At 41.3% G+C, this 15,284-nt stretch overlaps 1 protein-coding gene across 1 annotated transcript in view; it reads left to right on the forward strand.

The window, feature by feature from the left end:
- The window catches only part of LOC136391462 (contactin-associated protein-like 3), a 120,257-nt gene that overhangs the window by 12,209 nt on the left and 92,764 nt on the right, over nt 1-15,284 (forward strand). The window contains 1 exon segment of the mRNA XM_066363148.1: nt 6,516-6,626. Within this exon segment, the coding sequence (XP_066219245.1) occupies nt 6,516-6,626 (111 nt within the window).

A 15,284-nucleotide genomic window follows, 5' to 3' on the forward strand; every position in this document is an offset into this window, starting at 1 on the left:
ATTCTGTTAAGGCTTGTGCTGGTATTAGCACCCCTTTGTATAACATGAAATCTTTTGGCCACGGCAATTAAGGGAGTTAGTCCCTATGAATCAAAGACCAAGTTAAGATGACTTTTGAACAAAACCTTCAATGGCATTTGGGTGTTGCTGATTTTTTGGGACAAATTGACAATCATCTCAAATCTAAATTCATTGATTTTCTTAAAAGAACTGCTTTTATTATACCAAAAATTGTTAAAGATTCTCCAGTTCAAGGTGACACTTATTTCACTGATGCTGATAAAGATGGCTTTCAGCTTATTTTGTCCCACAGCAGCGACATTGTTTCTCAGGTTATAAATCCATCCAGAAGGCTGAATTGTTTGCCATCCTTATGTTATTGTCAGATGTAGCAGATCCTATTAATATAATTTCTGATACTCAGCATTCTACCAAAGCTGTTCAATTTCTTGAAACTGTTACCTTATCTAGATCCTCTGTTGATGATACACTTTTTTCTCTTTTCTCTGACTTATAAAATATTATTCGCGGCCCTGGCTGGTTGGCTCAGTGGTAGAGTATCAGCCTGGCATGCCGGAGTCCCAGGTTCGATTCCCAGCCAGGGCACACAGGAGAAGTGCCCATCTGCTTCTCCACCCCTCTCCCTCTCCTTCCTCTCTTTCTCTCTCTTCCCCTCCCACTGCCAAGGTTCCGTTGGAGCAAACATGGCCCAGGCGCTGAGGATGGCTTTGTGGCCTCTGCTTCAGGCACTAGGATGCTCTGATGCTACAAGCAGCGCGCCCAGAGGGGGCAAGAGCAATCGCCCCCCTGGTGGGCAATCGTGTGGGTCCAGGGTCGGCGCACATGCAGGAGTCTGTCTGACTGCCTCCCCGTTTCCAGCTCCGGAAAAAATGCAAAAAAAAAAAAAAAAAAAAAAAAAAAAAAAAAAATATATATATATATATATATATATATATATATATATATATATTACACTCATTCTGATCTTCTATATATTGCTTATATAATTCTCATTCTAATTTTCCAGGTCCTTTAGCTGCAGGTAATCAAATCGTTAATCAATTGCTTATAGGTAATGTTTCCTCAGCTACAGATTTCCATGCATTTATCTTAATTCTGCTGGCCTACGCAAAAGATTTTCTCTTACTAGACAACAGGCTCGAAAGAGTGTGAGCTCTTGCCCCACCTGTAGTCCTCTTACCATTATACTCTTTACAGGAGGAGTTAATCCTCATAGCTTGCATCCTAATCAGGTTTGGCAAACAGATGTGACCCATATTCCTTCATTTGGGAAACTCTCCTATGTTCATGTTTCCATTGACACTTTCTCAGGATTTTTATGGGCCACACCTGCTACTGGAGAACAAACACGTCATGTCATCCAACACTTTTTAGAAACATTTGCTGTCATGGGCATCCTTTTGAGCATTAAAACTGACAAGGGAGGCCCTGGCCGGTTGGCTCAGTGGTAGAGCATCAGCCTGGCATGCAGGAGTCCTAGGTTCGATTCCCGGCCAGGGCACACAGAAGTGCCCATCTGCTTCTCCATCCCTCTCCCTCTCCTTCCTCTCTGTCTCTCTCTTCCCCTCCTGCAGCCAAGGCTCCATTGGAGCAAAGCTGGCCCAGGCACTGAGGATGGCTCTGTGGCCTCCACCTCAGGCGCTAGAATGGCTCTGGTTGCAACAGAGCAACACCCAGATGGGCAGAGCATCGCCCCCTGGTGGGCATGCTGGGTGGCTCTCGGTCAGGTGCATGCAGGAGGCTGTCTGACTGCCTCCCTGTTTCCAACTTCAGAAAAATAAAAAAAAAACCCAAAAAACTGACAAGGGTCCTGCATACACTTCCTCTGCATTTTGTCAGTTTTGTTAACAATGGCAAATTAAACATACAACAGGCAGCCCTTAAAACCCTCAAGGGCAAGCCTTTGTTGAAAGAGCTCATAGTACAGTGAAAACTATGTTAAACAGAAACGGGGGAATAAGGGAGAAAGCCCCAGGATACAATTAGCCAGAGCTCTTTTTACTTTAAATTTTTTAGACATCAGAAATGATGCCACTGATACAGCTGCTGAAAGACACCACTTGAAACAGCCTTTAACTATTAATCACAGCCCATTTATTGGAAAGATGATAATGGGCAATGGAAAAAGGGATGAGTCAGAATATGGGGGAGAGGATTTACTCTTATCCCCACAGATATGGGAGACCAGTGGATACCTTCCAGAAGATTGAAGCCTCGGCATGAGCTGGAAGTGAAAAAAAGGGAGATTTGACATCTTTGAGCCACCAGAAGAACGGAGAGACTAAGCCTAGAGCCAGAGGTCATCAGAGAAGTGAACATGAAGACAACTGCAACACAGAAAGCTGAACCACCTACTGGGGGCAAATGAAAATACTTACCAGGAGGCAGAAAATGTTTTAATTGGGACCAAGACTCCAAAAATGTCCTGGAGTCTGTTTCTGGCAATGTTGGCTGTTGTGTCTGTAACAGTGAGCAGAACTAACTCTTCTTTCTGGGTTTATATTTCTAATCCTTTTTAAATAGACCCGTTAATTGGAAAGACACCCCTTTTTCTGTATATGTTAATGATTCTGTTTGGCTTCCAAGACCATTTGACAGCCGTATACCCTTAAGACCTGAAGAAGAAGGACAGGTTATATCAAATTATACTGTGGGCTCAGATTGGTTACCTGTTTGTATAAGTGCAGGAGATCATTGCTTAAAGATAAAATCACAGAGTTGTTATCTACTATACAAAATGGGTCACACCACCTTATTCTATATATATTACAAGGGTGGACCTTTCAGAATGAGTCATCTAATGGCACCTCTGATAGTGCTCCCAAACTTCCTAATTGTCAGCAAAGGCGTGCTAATGGTATGGATAGTTGGATAATGTGGTAAACATGTAAAGGAGAAATTGGAAGAGTACGTCTTAATACTTCCTAAGGCAGCATCATTGATTGGGCCCCAGTTGGCTCTGCTTGAACCAAATATTCTTTACATACGTTAACCTGGAAAAGAGGAAATAGCACCATATTTACCGATAGCACTGGAGCACCTATTGTATGGCACGGTGGAGGACTGTCTCCCCCCGGCTCCTCAGTTTATAGGAGCACCTACACATACAGATCTATGGAAAATTGGAATAGGTTTAGATCATATGAGTGCATGGAAAGGTTCACGTATTTATCAATCAGGAAACTGTTCATTGACATTTACATGCAATGAATCCCATAATATACAGGCTTGTGTAGGCCTACCTTATATGTTCATGATTGGTCCTGTGTTCTGGAATGAATCAATTAATCTCATTACCTGTGTGAATTGTTCTTTTTATATATGTCTCAATTCCTCTATTAATTATAATCAATCTGTTGATTCTGTGTATATACTTAAAGCTAGAACAGGAGCCTCGATCACTGTTCAGATGCATAGACAATGGCAAATCTTGCCTGAAATGTATTTAATAGACAAGGCTTTAGAAAAAGATACTAAGCAGAGGAAAATGTTTTATAGGTATGTTAATCACTGCTATTATTGGAATTATAGCTATCACAGCCACTGCGGCAGCAGCAGCAGTTGCTCTTCATCAATCTACACAAAACACTGAGTTTGTGCAAAACTGGCATGAACACTGAAAACTTATAGAATAGCCAAAGATTGATTGATAGTCATACTGAGAGTCAAATAGAGGATTTACAACAGGCAGTAGTGTTATTGGGAGATCAATTAGTAAGCTTACAACATCAAATAAAACTTAAATGTGATTGGAACATTACTACCTTTTGTGTAACCCTGCATCCATATAATGAGACTAATTTTCCTTGGGATAAAGTTAGAAGACATTTGCTTAATCAAGATAGTATATCAATGGAAATACAACAATTGCAACAAGGTATATATGACACTCTCAGAAAAACAATGAAAGTGCTTTCTAGTGCATTTCTCTTAAGTAGTGTTGCTAATGGATTATCTGAACTAAACCCTGTTAAACATTTACAATTATTAGGAGCTTCTACAATAAGCACATTAATTGTCATTGCTGTTTTATGTTTTTGTATTTGCTTAGTCTGGAGAAAGAGCAGAAGCGACTTGCGTTGTTCCAAAGGACGAGCCTCCTTGTACACCATAATGTTGCAGAATGAGTTAAACCAAAAGGGGGCAGATGTTGAGGAAGCCAAAGCACCGAGTGACTTTCTGTTCCCATCCTGAGGAAGTGAAGGTCGAGGCCAAGCACTCATGACTGAAAGCAGTCGCGTCCAGGGAAGGCCCAAGGATGTGGGTGTATGATCCAACTGGAGCTTTCTGCAGATCAGAAATCAGACAGCAGATAGTGTGGTGTTTTGTCTCAGAAAGGGCAAGAGAAATCTAATCAGTTTCACAAAACTAAGCAATAAAATTGTACACTATATTCTGCTTGTTAGTCTCTTATGCAAGATGACAGCTTTCTGTTTAATAAATTTGATACCTGATCTCTCCAAGTCACCTCAGTCCTGGAGAGATTGGGGTCCTCCACTGGCAATATTGCTGCCTCATTCCTTTGCGGCTCCTCTTCATGAAACCTGAACATTAACAACACCTAGGATTACAATGAAAATCCTATTGAAAAGTCACCTTAGTTATTAGCACAGCCGATAACAAGATCTAGTGGTGAGTTTACTGAATACTGTTATTTTGAGGAACATAAATTTCTAGGTATCTGTCACAATGACTGCTATAAAAATACGTAACTTGCAATGGTAACATGTACTGGCACTACTGAAAATGGTGTGGCTTGTCTACATTCATGACTGAAGAAAATGCTGAATTTTAGCTACAGGTTATCAAAAGAAGGTGTACTTTTTCTCTTCATCTTTACAGATCTTCTAAATTATATTGGTACTCTATGTTAAGAACCACTGAGCTAAGTGTTTCACTGCTTCAAGTTCTAATAAAAACTCTCCTGGAATTTTTAATTTTCTTACTTTTTTTATTTTAGAGAGAGAGTATGGAGAGAGAGTGAGAGAGAGACACACACACATCGATTTGTTGTTCCACTTCTTTATGCATTAATTGCTTCATTCTTTTTTGTGTTCTGACTGGGGATCAAACCCACAACGTTGGTATATCAAGGTGATGCTGTAACCAACTGAACAACCTGGCCAGGCCTTCCTGGGCTTTTGATTGGACTTCTAATGAATCTATTAGATCATACTAGGAAAAACTGATACATTAAAAGTACTTAGTCTACTTGCAGTTATTGTAGTCTGCATTTACACAGTTTTCTTTTAATGTCTTTCAATACAATTTTTAAAAAATATTTTTCCTTTGATTTGAGGGGGGAGAGGAAAGGGGAATAAAAAGACAGGGGAAAAGTGTGAGAGAGAGAAAGATGCATCAACTCATTGTTCCACTGAGTTCCATTTTGTTGTGCCCTCATTGATTGCTTCTCATCCGTGCCCTGGCCAGAGACTGAACCCATGACCTGGGCGTGCAAGACAATGACAATGCTCTCTGCACTTAGCCTCCCAGCCAAGGCCTCAGTACAATTTTTATAATCTCTATAAATGTCTTGTACAATTTTGTAAGATTCATTCTTAGATAATGTATATGGGCTATTACTATTTGCTATTCTATTACATTTATTTTTCTACCTGTAGATAAAGTTTAAAATAAAACCAGCTTTTTGGATATGGAGCTATTAAGGTAGCCAATTACTTTTGGATTTTCTTCCCATTCAGTCATATCCTCTAGAACAGATGACAGGTGCTTCCCCCCTCCCCAGTTCTTTGCTTTTAATTTAAAATTTTTTTCTTATGTACTGATAAGACTTTCAGTGCAATGTTCAATAGAAGCAGTGATGCTTATTAAAGTATTCTTCCTGGTTTTGAAGGTGATCGTTTTAATGTTTCTCCACTTAGGAGCAGTATGCTGGAATCAAGTTTTAGCAGCTAGCAAGAGCTAACTTTTAGCATCATTAACTATTCATGAATTTTGTAAACAAATTGTTAAAACACAGGTTAAAAATTCAATGATAGAAACTTATAATTAAGTCAATCATATGTAAAAAAGTAATAAATCCTCAAAATCACCACTTCCTACTTTATTTCATGGCATCTTACTATGACCTATGCTATTTAGGTTATTTACATATCTTGCAGCTGCATGGTGGAAACACTGTATATACTTGTGTGCATGTCTTTCTCCAACCCCATGGTCAGTGACATCGCATCTATAGCTTTGAGTTGGCTGTGATAGGGGTATTTACACCATAGAAAGTGGCAAATGCTACCAGGGGTTTTTATTTTTCTTAAGAAAAATAAAATGTTAAATATTTATTATCACACCTCGGATCAAAACTGAGGTTTTGCTACTGGTTCTAGCATTTTCCTAGCATGTTAACTCAAAAGGAAGAAAAGAAGGATGGAAAAGAGGGTTGGAGGGAGGGAGGGAGGCAACCAGAGAGGGGAGAAGAGAAGAAGACATGAAGCCTTAAGCAGTGTGTTAACCTGAACGTGGGGCTTTCCCTGCAGATAACTGCGATGCTCCCCTGGGGGCTGCCTTGCCTCGCACGTCCTTCAGCAGCTCCTCTGAGCTGTCCGGGAGCCTCGGCCCTGGGTTTGCAAATCTTAATCGCAGAGATGGTGAGTCAGCTCCTGTGTTCTTGTTAATCTGCCATGATTCTCTCTCAGGGGGAACTGTTCTTTATTCTTATAGCTGAGAAATTAATTATATTGAGTTTAATAAAATTGAAGGAAGCAGATTCATCATATTATTATTTGCTAGCTTTCTTCTTGTTTATTATCAAATTTGTTATTGTTTTGCTGTATATCTCTTATCCTGATTGTCAGCAAATGACCATAAGTGAGATTCAAATCAGAAAGGAGTTGTTGGAGTCTAGATGATTTTCATTTTTATCTTATTAGTTTTTTATTTTATTTTGAAATGAAATCTAACACAGTGACATTGACCAATAAGAGTACATAGGTTTCAGGTGAACATCTCTATAGCATGTGAATTATAGATTGTGTTGTGTGCCCATCACCCAAAGACAAATCATTTTCCGTCACCATCTATTTGTCCCTCTTTACTGCCCTCCCCTCTCTTCTCGCTGGTAACCACTTCACTTTTATCTCTGTTCATGAGTTCAGTCTTCAATCCCACCTATGTGTGAAGTCATACAGTTCTTAGCTTTTTCTGATTTACTTATTTCACTCAGTGTAATGTACTCAAAGTCCATCCATGCTGTAAATGGCACTATGTCATTATTTCTTATGGCTGAGTAGTATTTTATTGTATATATGTACCACATCTTCCTACTAGGTTTTAAACAGGCTAGAGGAGGGTGACTAGTCAGGTTTACTGGCCTTGAATAACTAAGACAACAGATGAATGCACCAATCTCAACAGCCACTAGGGGGAAACTTAACACACTACTGATGGCATCTGTGGCATGTGAGGCTACTGGGGGTATGATGGGAATAAGATTCTGTCCCAGGCAAAGGCTCCTGCTGAGAATAAAGCTTCCCTTCTTCTCAGTGCTAAGAGAGCTATGGCGTACTTTTTTTGGAGCTGTGTTCATTCATTCATGCTACTAGGTGTCATGAAGTAAATTACTTTCTGTAGTCACAGATAATAGTTAAAATGTTTCGTTACCTTTTTTAAATGGATAGATTTCCTTTTTATGAAAGATTAATTCAGAAAATAGAATTGAAAACTAACTATGTCCTGTGTAAGTGCACTGTTGGAAATTCCGGAGATATTACTATGGAAGTAAGTGTTTTTCTCCCTTTATTTGGTACCTCTAAAATTAGAGTTTAAGGATAGCTTGAATTTTACTGTGTCCTTAAAAATTGAATGAGAGCCTAGCAGATAGATTGGGAGCAAGAGAGAAAACAAGCAGAGAAAATCAGAGAGCCTGGTGGGAGAGTGTGCCCATTTATTTTCCAACTCCGTGTCCTTTCACCGTGAATGGACATTTTATGGCCAGATATTTACTACTCAGAGCATCATTCTTGATCATTTTTAGTACTCCAGGAAAAATATTTTCTCATTGAAGGTAGATATCAATTAATAGCTCCATTATCAAATTGTCTATTTTTGGTCTGCTAGTTCCTCTTATATTAGAATCTAAACTTTACAGTGGTTGCCCAAAGATTGTAAAAACTGAATGAATACCATGTTTAATTAGTGTAAAAAGACCCAAAGGGCTTGTATTGTGTTTCTGATTTTATGTACAGAATATCCTTGTGATTCAGGCCTCCCATGCTGTTAGTGTGGTGACAACGTGAAGTTTATCAACATTATAAGAAAAAAACTTGGAATTTAAGATTAACTTATTTCCATTACATTTTATCTATCTATCTATCTATCTATCTATCTATCTATCTATCTATCAATTAAATAAGAGGAGGGGAGATAGACAGATTTACATATGTGTCTGGACCAGGATCCATTGGTGACCCCTATCTGGGGCTGATGCTTGGACCTACCGAGCTATCCTCAGCTCCCAGGGCCAATGCTCAAACCAATCGAGCCAGTGGCTGTGGGAGGGGAAGTGGGAGAGAAGGGAGAGTGGGAGGGGAAGAGAAGCAGATGGTCACTTTTCCTATGTGCCCTGACCAGGATAGAACCCAGGATGTCGAGACGCCGGGCCGATGTTCTATCCACTGAGCAAACCGGCTAGGGCCACTATATGTTTTTTTATAATATGGCACCTCTGATTATTTGGACTCTGAATATCCAAAATAAGATATGACATAAAATTCACTGTTTTTTTTTTAACAAGAAATGTTATCAAAATGCATTGAGAGGATAATGATCATCTAAACTATCTTAAAGTATGTCAACTCCTTGTGTAAATCAGAATATTACAAAAATGTTTGATGAAAGTCTTATAATGGTAAAGTTTCCTCATATGTTTTTAATGAAATCATATCAATCTTGTATATTCCTGTCTTTACTCACAGGCCAGGAGTCTGATGGAACTGGGCAGTTTAACCAATTTATTTATTTATTATTTATTTAGTGCAAGGGAGAAAGACAGGAAGTGCAAGAGATGAGACGCATCAATTCATAGTTGTGGCACCTTAGTTGTTCATTGATTGCTTTCTCATATATGCCTTGACCAGAAGTTTCCAGCCGAGCCAGTGACTCCAGCTCAAGCCGGCGACCTTGGGTTTTGAATCTGGGTCCTCAGCATCCCAGCCTGACATTATTCACTGCACCACTGCCTGGTCAGGCAAGACTGAGCAATTTAAATCACAATCAATGGGCTTACAAACCAGATATTTATAAAATCATATGAATGTACTGGAAGATCTCTGCGTCTGGACATCAGATTCTGCATTCTGTTCATCTGTCTTTCCTAAAGACAGATAACACTGGGGAACAAAATTTTTGTTGCATCCACAAAAACACTTGTTCTTACCTAATTCGAGTGTGCTGATCTCAAATCTGACATTAGTTTTTCTCTGTAAGCTAGTTTTTTTGCAATTCAAGCTTTTAGATTTTCATCTTATTGTAAAATTTTCAACATTTAGTTTAACATAATGAAATAGAATGTCTTCTTGCTCATCATATTTTTGAAAATATAATAATTTATATAATGCAGTAAATACACTAATACACTAAAAGATATAATTGCATCAGAATTTGTCTACAATTTAAAAATAGAACATATTAAAATACCTATTTAAATCATAAAATTTGCACAAAATTTATTTAAATCCTATTCAGGCAAAAATTTGCATTTGTAGCTCTTGCATTTGTGTACTTGTTGAGGACAATCTCATTTGATGCTCCAGCAGTAGTCTGCTCATCTCTAACAGCTCCAAGATTTTCAGGAAACTTATCAAGGTGACTATTCAAGAAGTGAATCTTTTCTTTTTTTTTTTTTTTTTTTTGTATTTTTCTGAAGTTGGAAACGGGGAGGCAGTCAGACAGACTCCCACATGCACTTGACTGGGATCCACCCGGCATGCCCACCAGGGGGCAATGCTCTGCCCATCTGGGGTGTTGCTCTGTTGCATCCAGAGCCATTCTAGCACCTGAGGCAGAGGGCATAGAGCCATCCTCAGCACCCAGGCCAACTTTGCTCCAATTGAGACTTGGCCGTGAGAAGGGAAGAGAGAGACAGAGAGGAAGGAGAGGGGGAGGGGTGGAGAAGCAGATGGGCGCTTCTCCTGTGTGCCCTGGCCGGGAATTGAACCCGGGACTCCTGCATGCCAGGCCGACGCTCTACCACTGAGCCAACCAGCCAGGGCCCAGGAAGTGAATCTTAATGCTCATGTTACATCCAATGTCGCGGAAAGCCAACAGCATCCTTTGAACAAAAGTTCATAGTTTTTTGCTTTTTTGTTGCCAAGGAAGTTCTTTGTAACTGCCACAAAAGACTGCCATGTTGATTTCTTCTCCTTACTCATCTTCCTGGCAAGTTCTTTGTCATGTATGAGGATTTGAATTTGAGGTCCATTGAATACACCTGCTTTTATCTTCTTAAAAGACAAGGCAGGAAAAGCAGAAATAATATGTTGAAAGTATTCACTTTCTCTATTCAAAGCCTGAACAAACTGCTTCATTAAGCCTAGTTTGATGTGAAGTGGGGGAAAAATGATCCTGTCTCGATTAAGTACAGGCTCGTTCATAATATTTTGCATCCCTACTTCTAGAACTTCATGTTTCAGCCACTCCTTCTGTGTCCAGTGTTTCTCTCGAGCCTGGCTGTCCCACAAACACAGAAAGCAAGGATACTTCATGAAACCTTTCTGTTGTCCTAGCAGGAAATTTACCATTTTAAGATCCACACAAATAATCCAGTTATGCTCCTCATACTTCAGAAAGTCGAGGACAATTTCTATGTCATTATAATCTTCTCACAGATGAGTTGAATAACCAATTGGAACCACTGCATAAACATTACCGTTGTGTAGGAGAACACATTTTAGACTCTGTTTAGAGCTGTCAAGAAATAGCCGCCATTCTGTTGGACTGTAAGTGGTAACACCTAGCTGGTTGAGAAGAATACTGATATAATGACAGTAAACAAAGTGTCTTTGGAAAAAAAGTCCACAAATATTTGTTCATGCTTCCTGAAATGGGATGCTTTTAACTGACCGGTGAAGTACATTCTTTTCTTGAAGCCTGGAGGCTAATAACTCAGCTGCTTTCTTTGATAGGCCCAAATCTTTTACCAAGTCATTCAATTCAGGTTGGCTAAAATGCTGAGGGGTTAATGACTGGTTGGCATCAGAAGAAGACCCTTCAGATTCTACAACCATTTCCTCATGCATCTTATCAAAATACACTTGATCACCATGTTCACTTTCTTCGTCCTTAGAAGAAATAAGACCATTGAAAACTGGAACTGGGAGTGTCTCAGAGTGTGGGATAGGTCATATTGCTGAAGGAATACTAGATATGCGATCATATGCTGTTTTTTCTTGCCGATGCCCTTTGTATGGCTCAGACAGAAATAACAGTCACTGCTGTGGTCCTTAGGTTCACGCCAAACCATGGGAATACCAAAAGGCATTCCTTTGTGTTTTCCTTTTGTCCAGTCACGAAGCATTTCCTCACAATTATGACACACAATATGAGGAGCCCAATTCTTGTCTCGATCACCAAGAGGAACTTGAAAATAGGCAATATATGCATGTGTCACAAATGATGAAATATTGCGCCTTTGACATTGAAGTGTGTAACAGCCACATATATAACAGAAGGTGTCAGGACTATTCTTACATTTACGCCTACTCAAAGAAGTCATGATTCAATATTAAAACAAAATAAGAGGGTGTTTTTTATCAGATAATAATTTTTTACATTTAAAAACATCTACAACTATGTAAAAGTGATGTTTGTAAAACATTAGTTGCCTTGTGGTTATGTTCAATCCAAGAGTCATTGCCCTTTAACTCCAATTTAAAAACCAATGCATGTCATTAACTATAACAAAAAGAAATAAAATTGCATAAAACCTAGAGCTTGTACCAAAAAACAGATTTCAGATTTGGAATCAGCAATGCAGAAATATGTAGAAACAGTTCTAAAACCTCATGCAACAGGAAAGAAAAAAAAATTGTTTCCCAGTGAATAGGTTTTTTAGATCTATTAAAGCCAATACACATTCTCTTTTTGAGCCATCATGTTTTCTGATTTTCTTAAAATTAATAACTACATATGCAGTCTGCATGTGAGTGGTGTGGACAGTCCGCTGGTGACACAGTGCACACAAGCTCACAGAGCACTGTCTCGGTGGCAGGTCAGCTCTCACATTGCAGGTCATCTAAAAGGTGTGACGATACAGGTGGGAGGTGGAGCCCCCAAACCCTAATGGTTGTGCCGACCCCACCGTCCAGTTATTCCAGGGAAACCGCACAGTTTATTCGCTTGGATTCTCCCTGGGTCCTCTGCAAACCCTGGAGCCTCCAGGTTCCCAGCTCAGAGCCCGAGGTGCTGGTGAGACCAGCCAGAACAAACCAGACACACTCCGGTACTGTCAGCTACCTGCAGGGAGGCAGTGTCTTCATCATTTTTGTCTATCAAATAGCCCAAATTATTGAATTACCCCCAGAAGAAGGCAATCCTCAGTCCCATTTGGACTCAGCAGCCCCTCTGGATGGATGAGTGCATTCCAGGGATGGTCAATGATGTTGTGTGTTTCCGACTTTCCAGGGCAATGCTTCAGTGCTCAGGATGGGCTCATGCCGTCAGGCGCTGGATGGTGGGAGGCTCCCATGTTGGCTTTCCACTCACTGCCAACTGTGAAGGTGGCTGATTGGCTCATAGCCCTGTGGGTTACTTGACACCCGCTCCCAAATCCCATGGGAGTATACTTCGTGGTCAGGCCGTGTTCTCAGAGGAGAGGTCATTGTCCCTTGAGGAATCGCACATACGTCCCTTTCTGGCTCCCTGAAGTCTGACCGTTCATCTCATTTGGTTTCCAGCCTGAGTAGTCAGGCTGTAACCGTGGTGATAGATTTAATTAGCCCTTGCCAAGGTGACCTTCTCCCCAGACCCAGTCAGAGCTCAGCTGACTTCTGTGCCCCCATCTGGTGGCCTATGAGGGGTCCTGAGTCACCACATCAAGGGGACCAGGAGCATCAGACAGTTTTGTCCTGGCTGTTTGGGCCCAGAGTGGCCTGTTACTCGTTGTGATATGAGACCTCATCCTTTTCCTCTTTGCGTTATAATACTCTATTGTGTATACCAGGTAATCTGAGCATGCCTCTTTTTAATTCCAGAGGCCTTTGGCTGACTGAGTAGTCATAAGTGAATAGATAATTTAGTTCTCATGGTTTTATTTCTGAGCATCTCACCCTTACATTTTCTGATATGATTCTATGCCATATTTAATTAAAAAGAAAAAGATGTTGCCTTAAGAACAGCAACAGAGCAGCAGAGCATTGATGGGAAGAGAGCCTGCAGCCTGGGCAGGTGGACGTCCTGTTCTGTACACACAGGAGGGCGGTGCTGCTGCTCCCACAGGCCTCGCGGACGGGCAGGACCGTCTGTCCTGTGTAATTCAGGCGGCCTCCGCGCAGTGCACAGTGAGGCTTTGTAGTGTTAGACCAGCTCCTGGGGCCCCACTCCGCATACACACCAAGACTTCATGGGATGTGAACAGACAGCCTCAGTGTCGCATTTTATTTGGTCATAAATCAGGTATTTACCTCGTGTTCAGACCGCTTATAGGCAATTCTTGTTTTATTTCCAAGGTGAGAAGTGAGCAGTCGCCTTACGTATCTGTCAATGCAGAACATCAAAGGATTGAGAACCGAAAAGCCTCAGACCAGCTCAGATCTGAGTGCTTCTACCATCTGTGCCTTTAAACCTTGGTCACAGGTGTATGTAGGGAAAGAAAAGGAAATCAACACACGCTGTATCAATAGATTTCTGTTTATTTGATGCAGCAAGAGCTCTAGTAATGAATGTTTAGTGCCAAAGGGCCGTGAACTTGTCCCTGGGGATGCTGCACTGGGACTCAGAGAGTGACCCACAAATAGAACAGGGGGCTTTTGTCAGTATCCCTGGTGTTTAATGTGAATCTCAAATTGACCAGGGTACTCCTAATTTTAAAATATTTTATTTTTGAATTGCTCGCTCATAAAGCTATCATAAGGTACGTTTGCAATTCGTACAGGAGTCTGTTCGACAGGGTGGCCGTGTGTGACTTTCCCTACGGGTGCACTCTGTGGGAAGCCGCTCTTGTCCTTGCTCAGGCTGCTGGCGGGTGCAGGAAGCACGAACGAGGGAGCTAGAGCACACCTGGACAGTCCAGAGGCAGGATTCCTGCCTTTTCTAAGCCTGAGACCAGAAATACTGCTTCCTAAGAGTGGAGCTGGAGCAAATGCTTAAAATCCCCTCAGCCACATAAGCAACGTGTGACAGAAGCTTCAACAGTTAGAGCCCAGAGATCTCTGAGCATCGCACAGCCACCACCAGCTGCCAGCTCCTCTCTCCCGGGGACACCTGCCATCTGTCAGCAGCAAAGCACTGATGAGCTCCTGCTTCTCGTCCTCTTCCCACTCATCCTCGGCCCCATCTGCCTGGAACTTGTAATGACTCTTCTGTGCATTAAGACCTATTTAGGCTCTGGCCAGTGGCTCAGTGGATAGAGTGTCAGCCTGGCGTGTGGACGTCCTGAGTTCAATTCCTGGTCAGGGCACACAGGAGAAGAGACCATCTGCTTTTCTCTCCCCCTCCCTCTCCCCCTTCTCTCCCTCCTCCCCTCCCATAGCCAGTGTCTCGATTGCTTTGAGCGATGGCCCTGGGCACTGAGAAAAGCTCCACTGAATTGTGTCAGCCTCAGATGCTAAAAATAGCTCAGTACTCAAGCATTGGCCCAGATGGCCCCAGATGGGGTTGCTGGGTGGATCCCGGTTGGAGCACATGCAGGAGTCTGCCTCCTTATCTCCCCTCCTGTCACCTAAAAATAAAAAGAGAGACCCATTTGAGTGAGGAGAGAAACATAGAACTGGATGAGATTCCATTGAAAGTAATATATTTATAATAATGATCTTGCAGGGAAACTTCCTTTGGCAACAGTTTCAGTGTAGCCAAATATTTGCTTGGCATGTAGATACCCTTCAAATAGGTGGAGTCTGTTCTCTTCAAATTAACTGGAGACTTTTGCTCCCGTGGGTATCTTTGTGCTCTGGGACTTGTTGAAACTTAATGAAGGTATTGTTTCTTTATTTCACTTCTCTGCTATGGGTAATTTCCCCCTCTGCACAAAGCAGACACTGTCTGTGACAGGACATACTGTGTGGCCACCAGGAACAGTGGTGATTGTCATTACA

This window comes from Saccopteryx leptura, chromosome 2 (assembly GCF_036850995.1).
Source record: "Saccopteryx leptura isolate mSacLep1 chromosome 2, mSacLep1_pri_phased_curated, whole genome shotgun sequence".
Taxonomy (NCBI): Eukaryota; Metazoa; Chordata; class Mammalia; order Chiroptera; family Emballonuridae; genus Saccopteryx; species Saccopteryx leptura.